We start from the raw sequence: 11,878 nt of genomic DNA on the forward strand, positions 1-11,878 counted from the left end.
TTGCAGTGATGGTATTTTATTATAATATACATTGAAGCGTGACTGAAATCAATTTTACATCACTGCTGTTCACACAATTGAATATGATTCTGAAGAGCCTTTCTCACACTGCATGCTAAATGCTTACCTGCTTTGAAAAGGAGATGGTGAACAAGGCAGCTGAAGAAGATTAAAACCATATCAAAAGTACAGTAGAACACACATTCAAAATGCTCAACAGAATTGGATAAAATGATCATTGTAATAGATCAGGACTAAGCAATGGTACTCTACGTTCTGGGTGAGCATGGCAGTGGGAACCCATGCTCACAGTAAAAGGTAAGTAAAGGGTTTCATACAACGATAGGAAAGTACTGTAACTTAAGTATCTGAAACATGGCAAACATAAGATTTGCTGTTCACAAATCCACTGATGTAGAGAAAAGAAGGGACTGTAGAACTCTACATGACATGGTTTTCTGCATTATATAATATTAGTATAGAACCATTTTAAATTACATTTGAAGCGTTTTGTGTGAACTCTATGGAGTTCTAGAAGCTGCCGTGCCGTAACTTAAAAACACATATATGCATTACATGTAAAACATTGCCGCTTACTTGTTACTTTCTTGAACATCAAGTCTAAAATGAATTAGGGATACAATTGAGCCATCCTCAGTGTGCGACCCACCGAGTCTCTGCAAACAACAAACAAGTGGACTTTGGTTTGTCTTTTACTCGTGTGTGTGTGTGTGTGTGTGTGTGTGTGTGTGTGTGTGTGTGTGTGTGTGTGTATATATAGTGAAATTGTAGTGTCTGGAGAATTATTAGGAACGCATTATCTGTTTTAACAGGTTTAAAAGTGAATGGAACAGATTTGTTTTTAATCTTACCATAGCTCTGATTTAGAAGTGTTCCCACTTGTCATGGAGATACTGACTTTATTCTAAACTTTACTATTTATATTGCCTGAGGCCCCTGTACATAACTTTACTGGGACACCAATGATTCGGTGTCACATTGGATGCAGTATCTTGTTTGGGAGTGTAAATACACACTTAAGAGATAATATACTCACTCTGGTCTTGTCTGGTATTACCTGGAAAATATTGTTTGTATATTACATTATATTCCTAAATAAATGTGCCCAAAATACGGCATTGCTTCTATGACCATTTCAACTTGATGGAATATTTGTAAAGAACAAGCCTAATGTTTTTCATGATCTTAGCCTTGACATGTAATTAAAAAAATAAATAAATTAAAAAATTAAAAGTTTTTAAAGTGTTTTTTTTTTTTTTCTTTTGAGGCAAAATGGTTAAAAGAATAACACAGGACAGGGTAACATAACGGTAACACTTAAAATTAAGGTGCTGCTTAAAAATGTTTTAGAAGTATATAATAAATGCTTAATAACTATGTTATAAAGTGTTAATAAAGCATTATAGATGGTTTACAACCATGCAATAGCCATCAACGGAATTACATTTAAACATCCCAAAGTAGAATAGGTGGCTAAAAACTACCCCCTTTATAAAAATGTAATTCCATCTATGACTATTGTATGGTTCTAAACAATCTATAATGCTTTAACATAGTTATTAAGCATCTATTATACATTTATAAAACATGTATAAAACATTAGTAAGCAGCACCTTAAAATAAAGTGTTACCAACATAACATTAAAAATACATTAAAAAAATACTCAGCATGATGCCAGGACTCTCATTCAAAAACCATCACATAGCAAAACAGCATGACATTAAAGGGCATTGAATTACTAAGATGCAGATAGTAAATACAATACAATATAATACAATGACACGTATATATCATTAGAAATGATTACAAAGCTCTCGATCATTAAAATTCCTTGAAGAAAGTTCCTTTGCCTATGTAACTTTTGTTTCATTTTTAGCCTGGAGCAACGTCCTGTATTAATACTAGCTCTACTTTGTTGGTATTTTAAAAACTTTCAGCTAAAAAGTGATTGCATGAGTGTTTATTCTCCATATGCCTCAGCTATAAAGTGCAAGATGAATAGCAGCCAGCCTGGCTTCCCCCTGAGTCTCAAAATGTAATTCATATTATGTACAGAGAACAAGTTCAAGAGCTAATGAGATCTTGAGTATGTCAACTTCCATTAGATACAAAAGACAACGTGTCACACTAGATAGATAGATAGATAAATAGATAGATAAGCATCCAATACAGGAATCCTAGCAGCATAGCATTCTTCTTTCCCGTTTGTGCTGAGGTGCAAAGTTTATTGATGTACTACTTAACAGTAACAGTCTATAAACTTCAGAATGGAACACAAAAGAACTCCTAGATTTGCAGTTGGCCAACAATGAATATTTCACATCTGTTCTGGTCCACGCCAGGTGCATGGGTTCTCCTCACAGAAAATACCTTAAGCATCTGTTGTGTGTATTAAGCATTTAGTGAAAGGTCAAAATGCACTTTGAGATGTGGTATAAAAACTACTGTTTCAGTGAACCTGTGATTTTATTAAGCATTTTCTATTGCATACAGAATAAGTAATATATAACTAGGCATGGTCACCAATATTGAGTATCGATATTGGTAATAATTAATGCCCTGTGTAAATCATGATTTCACAGGCTGCACAATACTATATTCTTAAGAAATAAAAATAAATTATTTCATAATTATTATTTGTATTTCATGCAAAAAAAATAATCGCATTAATGAAGCTGTACAGCTCTGCTGTGTGCCTGCGTGTGCTATTCACCATGTACAGTGCTGTCCAGTGATTATGTCATGTCACTACATGCAATCTAGCAGGAAATTAAAATACTACACACTGTAAACAAGAAAACGAATGTCTCTAAATAGACAAAAACTGTGTCTGTAGCAGATCATGTAAAGCAGCATCCGGCAGGAGTTTACACAGCCATGGAGGTAAGCTCTTCTGTACCTCCTGCAACGTTACTGTAGATCACTGCTGAGAAGCGGATGTTGACAGGCATTTAGATTCAGTTATTCAGGGAAAGAGAAATCCAGAGCAGTAGCGTGACCGCTTTACTTGCAAAGAAACAAAAAACTGCGACTTCCATCTTCCAAAAGTCCACTGAAAACCGTGAAGCACAAAACACATTAAATTTTGACCTGACAGAGGCGATTGTACTGTCAGCCTGGACTTCCTTGCCATCGCCTACAGGTTAACATCACTTTAAAAGGGGTATGTAGCACAGTATGTGTAGGGTTTAAACCAGGTGACCAGCAAAATCCACAGAGGTTTCCTCTTAAAAAGGTGTTTTTATTTTCTCTCTTCCCCAGCACTAAAAACGTAATGGCTACTGAAGCCGTACAATAAGTTTGAAAATAGTCTTTTTGCTTGTGTTTTTCCACCCAGGAATGCTATGGGAATGATAACTCATATATACATTTCTATCTTTAGGAAACCTGCTGCCTGGGCAGTTAGTTTGATTGCCTTTGTGCCTCTTGCGATGTTTCAAAACATAAAAGAAAAAAAAACAAAAAACATTTAAATGAGTTTTGTAACATTTTTCTTTTAGCAAATGCTTCATGCCAGATTAAAAAAGAAAAAAGTAGCATTTGAAATGAAAAAAGACTACTCAGAGAGGATTTTTAAAGAGGTCAAGAACATAAGTGTTGCAACATGAATCATTAACATTAAAATTTGTTCACTCCTCTTTTTGCTTCTGTGTGTAGGCGGTGAGCGGTGCAACCTGTATGGCTTTCCTTGATTTCAGTAAATCACAGAACTTTCATAAAAAGATGATTTAAATGCTATTTCTTTCCTGTAATTTAATTACAACTGATATCAGCTAATTAGAGTGCAATAAGGGTTCTCTCTAATTATTGTGTTAATAATTAAAGCATAAAGCAGTTTTCAGTGAGTCCTTCTCTCCGGTGTTCAATTAGGTCGAGGTAATGGAGAAAACACTGTGACGCAAACTGAGATTTCTTCTAAGCAGCAGCCTTAATTAACTAGCAAGTCCACACTTGCTTTCCTCCTCTGATAAAATGCATGAAACAAACTGATTACTGTGCCAAGCGCATTCGAAAGTCAAAAAACGAATTAGGTTATTTTTTGATCCTCATATAACGTTCCAGCAGTTTTGCTTTTTAATTTGTCTTTGTGCTTGATTTATATATATATATATATATATATATATATATATATATATATATATATATATATATATATATAATATTATATATATTATTTTATTATAATTATTATTTTTAAAAAAATATTATTAATTAAAAAAAAAATGTCTTTGGTGAGAATAAACCACTTCGGAATTAAAGGGTGAAAAGAAACATTTAGGAATTAAAAATGCAGCAGACAAACAGAATCAAAAACACACTCACAGCATGCTGCTTTTTACTCAACAATTACATATGCAGTGTGTTTTCCCTCGACATTCATTAATAATTGTTAATACAGTGGGGGTGTCTTATCAGCAGTAAAGAACTAATTAAAGTGCAAAGACAACAAGTAAACACGTTTCCACTCCAGGGAGAGCCCTTTATAAATCCCCACGGAGGAATGATGTTCTCTAAACAGGCACACATGAGCTGAGCCAATGCTTGGAGCAGCTGTAGCTTTCAGGCTGTAGCGCTATTCTGTAAGGGCTGGGGACACCCAAGAGGATTATTTTGCTCTTCTAGGAGAGCTGCTGTAGCCATGTGCACTCAGCACTTGCCATAGTTTGTTTCTTATTAAGACCAACCCCGTTATTGATGTAAGGCAAACCGCATTAGTAGGGACAGGTGTTAGAAAACTAGAAAACCCTTGGTTATTGGGAGCCTGAGGGAGAGTGAGGAAATCGCCATAGAGATCAGACTGTATACTCTGGTAATGTAAAACTAATACACTATCCAGACTTAAAGTGAGAGATTATCGCTATCAGTAGAACAGCAGATTTACTTCCACATTCGCCACGGTGCTATACTAACCTTGTACAACAGGTCTGGTTTGTGTCTGAAAATCACATCTATGAAGCATAAGGTAGGAACCCCACTGAACTGCAACTGAATCAGATTAAAGAGGAAGCATCGCTGGCCTCGTGTTCGTTTTGACTTGCGTTTGAACAAAAAAAAAAACGTGATTGCATGGATAAGCTTTGTGGGCTTTATTTAATTGTGGACTATATTTAAGTGTAAATTAATGCTGATCTCATCAGATAGCTGCACCTGTGATCAATCAGATCAAATTGTTCTGTCAACTGCTATGAATTGATAGAGGTTTCGACTTATTGGCTATTAATGATATCTTATTTTAAGAATTAAGGTGATCAATGAATGACAGGAAAGAAACAGAGAATGTGTAATTCAAGGGACAGTGAAAATCTCAAACCCAACCCTCTCTCTGTCTCTCTGTGATGAACACCTTACAGTAACTACAATGCTTTAAAAAAGAACAGACTAGCTCAGTATAAAGCCACTTGGAGCACTGTACATATCAGTGCTTCTAGAAGTCATCCTGTTTTCAATTGCACAACTATGCAATCTGAATGTGGTCTTTGAATGTCATGGATGCATAGAAGCATGCAGTTCCAGAGAGAGATTTCTAACTGGCAGCATTATTATTATTATTTGTTTGTTTAGCAACTTACAAAGTATTAGGGTGTGTGAACTATGCATCAGCTGCAGAGTCACTTACAACAACATCTCACCTGAAAGATGGAGCACAAGGAGGTTAAGTGACTGGGAATTGAACCAGGGACCTTGGGGTTACAAGCTCTTTTCTTTAACCGCTGGACCACACAGCCTTCTTAATTCCCGGTATTGTTATTGGGACGTATTAAACGTCTGCTTTCTCAAATAGCTGCTGACACCTTGCATATGCATACAAATAGATTGCCACAAGGCCTGTAGGCACTGATTGTCTTGCTCGAACCCCAACCACATCCCTAACCTTAACCCTAACCCCAACCCCAACCCAAAACCCAAACTCTAACCCAGGTCACCTAGAATCAATTAATGTGACCTTCTTAATCATAACAACCCTAATTATCATTACTCACTACTGGCTCTGGTCCTGATACTGACTCCACACACACTTCATTACAAACCTTGCTCGAGGTCAGGTCTGTTTGACAACGCTTCCAATGCAATTCTCAATTCACAAATACATTGCTAATATTTTATGAAGTATTCAATTCAACCACAAGAGAGCAGTGTTGCATTATTGAACTGCCTTTGTAAGTGAAGTAATAGAGTAAAAAAATAAAAAAATAAAAATGCTCACAGAGGAAAAAGAAAGGAGGAAAAACCTTTGAAATAAAGCGGACAACACAACAATACACCCGAGGCCACCAAAGAACCAAACAGCATGGTCCATATACTGTACAGTATAGAAATATATTTACTGAGCAGAACCCAATGGAGTGTCCGGAGGGGTACTTCCATATTGTCATTTGTGAGGATAGCAGGTATTGGGAACAGGCAGGTGCCTGTATACAGTGGTGTAGTGGTAAATAAAAAAGTGGGTAAATGAGTTGAACAGATAGATTGAACAGGTAAACATGAACAGATACATTGTTATTGCCCCTCAGCCAACCAGAACCCCCCCCTCCCCCATGCAGTTATTCCCCCTCTTAGGTGCTGTTTACGTGTGAACAGTCACAGACCAGACAGTGTGCTTCACGTGAACAGTTCTGTGACCATCCTTTCAAGGGCTAGGATGAAGGCTACTAGCACCGCCCTGCAGGTCCAGTGTGCCTAACAACAGAACATTAACAGAACATAAGCAACCAATCACAGAACACGCAGTCCGTGGCCACGCCCCCTGCTCGTGCCACAGTTCTGACCTAGAAAACACAACACGGACCGTTACAATATTTGTCTTTAACCCACCCATTTAATACAGTACGTCAATGAAGAAGGAGCCAAAGAACCATGACAGCACCTCAAATAAAATAAAAACAAATGGTGTGTTGGCCAATGTGGCGGAACAGACTCGTATTGTTTCATATTCATTCAAATGAAATGTTCATAAAGCAATGCGCACTCGCAAAAATTATTTCAGGTTTCTAATAGGTGTTTTGTTAAATGTGCCTTTATGATGGCTTAAAGGGTTAAAGAAGTAAACTGGGATTGAGGTTGTCTACATGTACAAGCAGTCTTGTAGCCTTGTGAAAAGGAACACGCTGCATGTGAATATGCCTGCCAGTACAGGTCATTCCTAGTTGTTATGCAACAAGAGGCAATGTAATTTTGTAACCATGGTTATCACTGATAATTCATGGGTATGAAGGCTGTTAGTATTAAACTTTAACCACATTCTAAAATGAATTCCAGAAGAAATAACAGATTGCCCAAAACTGCACCAGTAATTGGACCCACCTCAGATCTCAGTAAAAACAAACATAAAACACTAACACTTTACATTAAGTGTCTCTAATTACTGTGTATTTACATAGCAGTTGCTTTGTAAATACATGTGCACTTACACATCATTACAATGCTAATATGCATTGTCACAATGTATTTACTGTGTGCATTTTTTTGCATTATATAGCCCTAATCCTAACCCTAACCCTTTTGTGATAAAATTGTGTACTTACATATATTATGCAAAAATATGTACACATTAAGCACATTGTAATTATGTATAATAACATTGCAGTCATGTGTAAGTACACATTTATTTACTAAATAATTACTATATAAATACACATTCATTCGAAACGTGTTACCCATAAGGCCTGCCGATGCCAAGTTAATGGTATGGTTAGATTTCAGTTCTACTTGCATCGGTGCAAAGTTGTGGTGAAAAGCACTGGTGCAAACATGACAAAAAACCCAGTTGTGATATCAAAATCTGCTCTTTTTAAAACCATACATGTTTAACATGCAGCACATTGCTTTCAGTGGGAAACAAAAGGCAAAAAACAGCAGTTTTCAAAGTGGTCCTCTGAGAACTCATTCTAAAGTGATGTGCATGAGGAGCGTGATAATAATGAGAGTCTTCAGTCAACCTTTGGGGTTCAATGTTATTTATGCATGACTCAAAGAGGCAAAGCACCAGAAGATTTTAAAAACTTCTGTGCTGTTTAAACCCTAAGAGACCACCCTCTCCCTGGATATTGGGACCATTATGCTATAGTTCAGTGCCCAGTTCATCCACCTTGCTGTTCCTTCTCCTCCTCCCCATGGGCTTCCTGCAGTATAAATACAGGCAAACTGGGAGGTGAGGGCACTACTGGTACCTGCTTCACCCCATCAGGTAAGCCTATTTTCAATCATTTTAACTGGGTTGCACTAGAAGACATGATTAGCCCAAGAGAATGAGGGATAATGTGTTTTTTTTTAAAGTCATAATGGGCTTTTCCATGTTCAATAGCACTACTTTTTTTTTTTTTTAAAGACTTCATTGCGTTGCAAAAGTAGCCAGATCATCCTGTAATTTAAAAGAAAAAACAGGCATGTACTTTTCTTATATTGAACCCTTCACTTTTATAAATGCATTGTTTTTCATAACACGGATCTGCTCCTATGGTGCTTATGTGCTATATGGCATCAGCAGCATTAATCAGGCTCAGTGTCAATGCATTTTCACTGCTGACTGTCCTAATCTCCACGTCAGTCACACAGCTGAAACCTGTCAACCAGGTGTCTGTGCATAACCAAACACAAACAGAATTACCTTTCTATTAGGTCAGGCCAAGTGCTTAGCATCAAGGGGCTAGCTGTCTATTTGACGGAAATTATATAGATTTTTAAATCATTCAGGTAAACACATTTAAAGGTGGGAAAGGTCATTTATTAGCCATGTCATCCATGTCAAGTGAAATGCACCTAGCCATAAAATCCTAATTCCTCCAAATGAAAAGGTCTGAAAATGTAGACAAATATTTCTTCAAGATGTCAGTCTCACCTTCAGGATAGGTACCTCGTCAAAAATGTGTCAACTTTTGTTTCTGCAGATTACTGTCAACTGTTTTCCTTAACGCACATAATGAATGAGCAAGAGGTCATCAGGGGACTGCTCTATCTCTTCCTGACAGTTGTGGGAATCCCAGGCAATCTGATGGTCATATCTGCCTTCTCACACATAGCCTACTTCGACCGCAAGCTCCAGCCAGCTGACATCATTGTCCTTCATCTCATGGTGGTCAACCTCACGTTGGTGGTTCAACGCTGCCTCTTTGAGACCTTGGCATCTTTCTACGTGGTCAACATCTTCACTGACTTGGGCTGCAAGATTGTCATCTACATCTACAGGACCTGCAGAGCTCTCTCCATATGGCTGACCTTTGTGTTGAGTGCATTCCAATGTCTCAGCATTGCTCCCACTGGCTCCAAGTGGTCCAGCATCAAACTCCATGCCCCACAGTACCTGGTGGGAGTCTTTGTCTTTATTTGGATCTTGAACACCATCCTAAGTGCTCCCAGTGCAATGTTCTCCGCCAGCAAAGACAGCAACTCCACCTCACTGAACTACAGCATCAACATCATGTTCTGCTTTGTGAAATATCCTAGTGAGCTGTGGAAGTCGTCGGTGGGAGCCGTGCAAATCGCCAGGGATGTGGTCCCCATGACCCTCATGCTCCTGGCTAACATCTTCATCCTCGTGATTTTATACAGACACAGCAAGCATGCCAAGCTGATCAGGAGCGCCAAGCAGAACCAGAAGGAGTCGGCAGAGATGAGAGCAGCCAAAACCGTGGTCACTCTGGTCACCCTGTATATCTTGTTCTTCGGGATAGACAACATCCTGTGGGTCTACACCTTGTCCATCAGCGAGACTTTGGCCACTTCCATCATCTCTGACCTGCGGATCTTCTTTGCTTCCCTCTACGCCGCTGTCAGTCCCATTGTTATCATTCTGTCCAACAGGAAGGTGAACAACAAGCTGAGATGCATTGCGGTAGATCAGGCACCCCAGAGCTGTGAGACTGTGAAGACAACAGCTTAATGGTGGACTTGAAAGGTTAGTTGTGCAGAATATCAGATCCAGCTCTCCAGAATGTCTCTTAATATCTTAATATTCATCATAGTTTATGTTGTATCCAGGACACAACTAAATTGAGAAGATGACTGGCCAAAACAGCAAAACAAATCTCCAAACATAAAACTTAGCTTTATAAGCAGAGTAGAACCACAGACCAAATCAATTTGAGAAAGTGTAACCGTAAGTACGGAATCAGAGGTATCGCAGATACAATAACAACAGGTGACGCTGTAGTAAATGCTTGAAAATAACGTAGTACTTTACAATATGGACTCCCTTTCAATAAAGATGTAGATCTCAAGGTCAAATACATGCATTTGAGATTAAATAAATTTGACATTACTTTCTCTGTGCTCAATAGGAATGCCATTACAATAAAGTAATATAAATAACACGTTCCAACTTGAATGGTTTTGCTCGGCTTTACTCTAGTACTTCTTTCCTAACTGTTTTGTGGCGCTGTTTTCATTTCAGATTTCAGTCTAGCACACAGAGCTGAGGAAGTCTCTAGTCTTTGTGTGTGTGTTGCTCATAGCAAATACATGTATCAGTCCTCACAGTTGAGATCCATCAATAATAAAGAATCTGCCAGCCATACACACAGTGAGATCGGCACCCATCACCCCCTCTCCTGGACTCAGGTTAATGCTCTGATGCAATGTGATTTGCTCAGATGTGGATTTGAGAACTAAACATCTCTAATGGCTGTTTAGCTCACTGCAATATAAATGCGAGCTGTCTGATTTCTGAAGCACATTAGGCAAGATTTGTATAATGAAGCAATTAGTTCAATTAGAGAGGCAACACCAGCAAGAATGAACTAATTTAAATACCCAATAAGAAAAACTTTTCTTTTGTTTTCATTTATTTTTGCATTTTTGTTCACTGCAGTTATATATTCTTTGTGTGTGTGTGTGTGTGTGTATATATATATATATATATATATATATATATATATATATAGACAAAGAGAAGGAGATCTGATACCTTTTACACTGTGAGATTATAATACTGAGATTGTAAACATCAATCTCTCTTTCCTACTTTCACCTGAAGAACAGACCTTTGATGTCTTGAAAGCTTGTGATTAATTATTTAGTTAGTCCAATTAAAGGGACCACATCTCCTTCTCTTTGTCTATCATCTCTGGACTTATACGGCTACCATTTCATCTATCAACGACTATCTATCTATCTATCTATCTATCTATCTATCTATCTATCTATCTATCTATCTATCTATCTATCTATATATATATATATATATATATATATATATGTGTGTGTGTGTGTGTGTGTATATATATATATATATATATATATATATATATATATATATATATATATATATATATATATATATATATATATATATGTGGAATGTTGTCATGTGGAATGTTGCCATCACTCTAAAGTGTTACCACATTATTTTTATACTGCCATTAATTCATCACTGTGTTTCACTTAAGCTTAGATATTCTGCTGGGGTGATAATGGCTGAGACAATCTGTGAGGTTTTAATGACTAAAATATGAAAGTAGCAATATAAAAGTGTTAGACCTACTGAACCAGTGTTTTGTATGTGCGAAATGTACCTTTACTATATACTGTACTGCATATCCAAGTAGTTTCTGCTGTTCTTGGCAGAGGAAGCCGTTTTTCCGGCACGCTCGCCCCACTTGGCTTGCTAAGCTTTTCCTCAGTACTTTGACATGGATACCCATCGTTTTAACAGTGTTTCAGCAAGGACCGGAATTAGCACTGTCTAATTTCGATAGCACATCAAATGCAAACACCAGATCCGCTAATTATGTTGGTGAGAGAAATGATTGAAAGTGGCAACAGTTTGCAAAACTACTGGTTCCAGAAGTGAATGGAGGTGCAGGAGAAAGTGCATGGTGAGGCTGCCTGTACTGGCTGATGTAATCAGAATGATGTCGCTTC

The 11,878-nt window shown here is 37.6% G+C and overlaps 1 protein-coding gene across 1 annotated transcript; it reads left to right on the top strand.

Moving 5' to 3' along the window:
* The first annotated feature begins 8,939 nt into the window (after positions 1-8,939).
* LOC121304664 (olfactory receptor class A-like protein 1) lies at positions 8,940-9,899 on the top strand. Its single transcript, XM_041235930.1, has one exon. The coding sequence runs from the start codon at positions 8,940-8,942 to the stop codon at positions 9,897-9,899; it is 960 nt and encodes a 319-aa protein (XP_041091864.1).
* The last annotated feature ends 1,979 nt before the right edge of the window (positions 9,900-11,878 follow it).

Source organism: Polyodon spathula, chromosome 39 (genome assembly GCF_017654505.1).
Source record: "Polyodon spathula isolate WHYD16114869_AA chromosome 39, ASM1765450v1, whole genome shotgun sequence".
Lineage (NCBI taxonomy): Eukaryota > Metazoa > Chordata > Actinopteri > Acipenseriformes > Polyodontidae > Polyodon > Polyodon spathula.

Excerpts from the sequence above, each read along its gene's own strand:
- LOC121304664 (XM_041235930.1), top strand. The coding sequence starts at position 8,940 with ATGAATGAGCAAGAGGTCATCAGGGGACTGCTCTATCTCTTCCTGACA.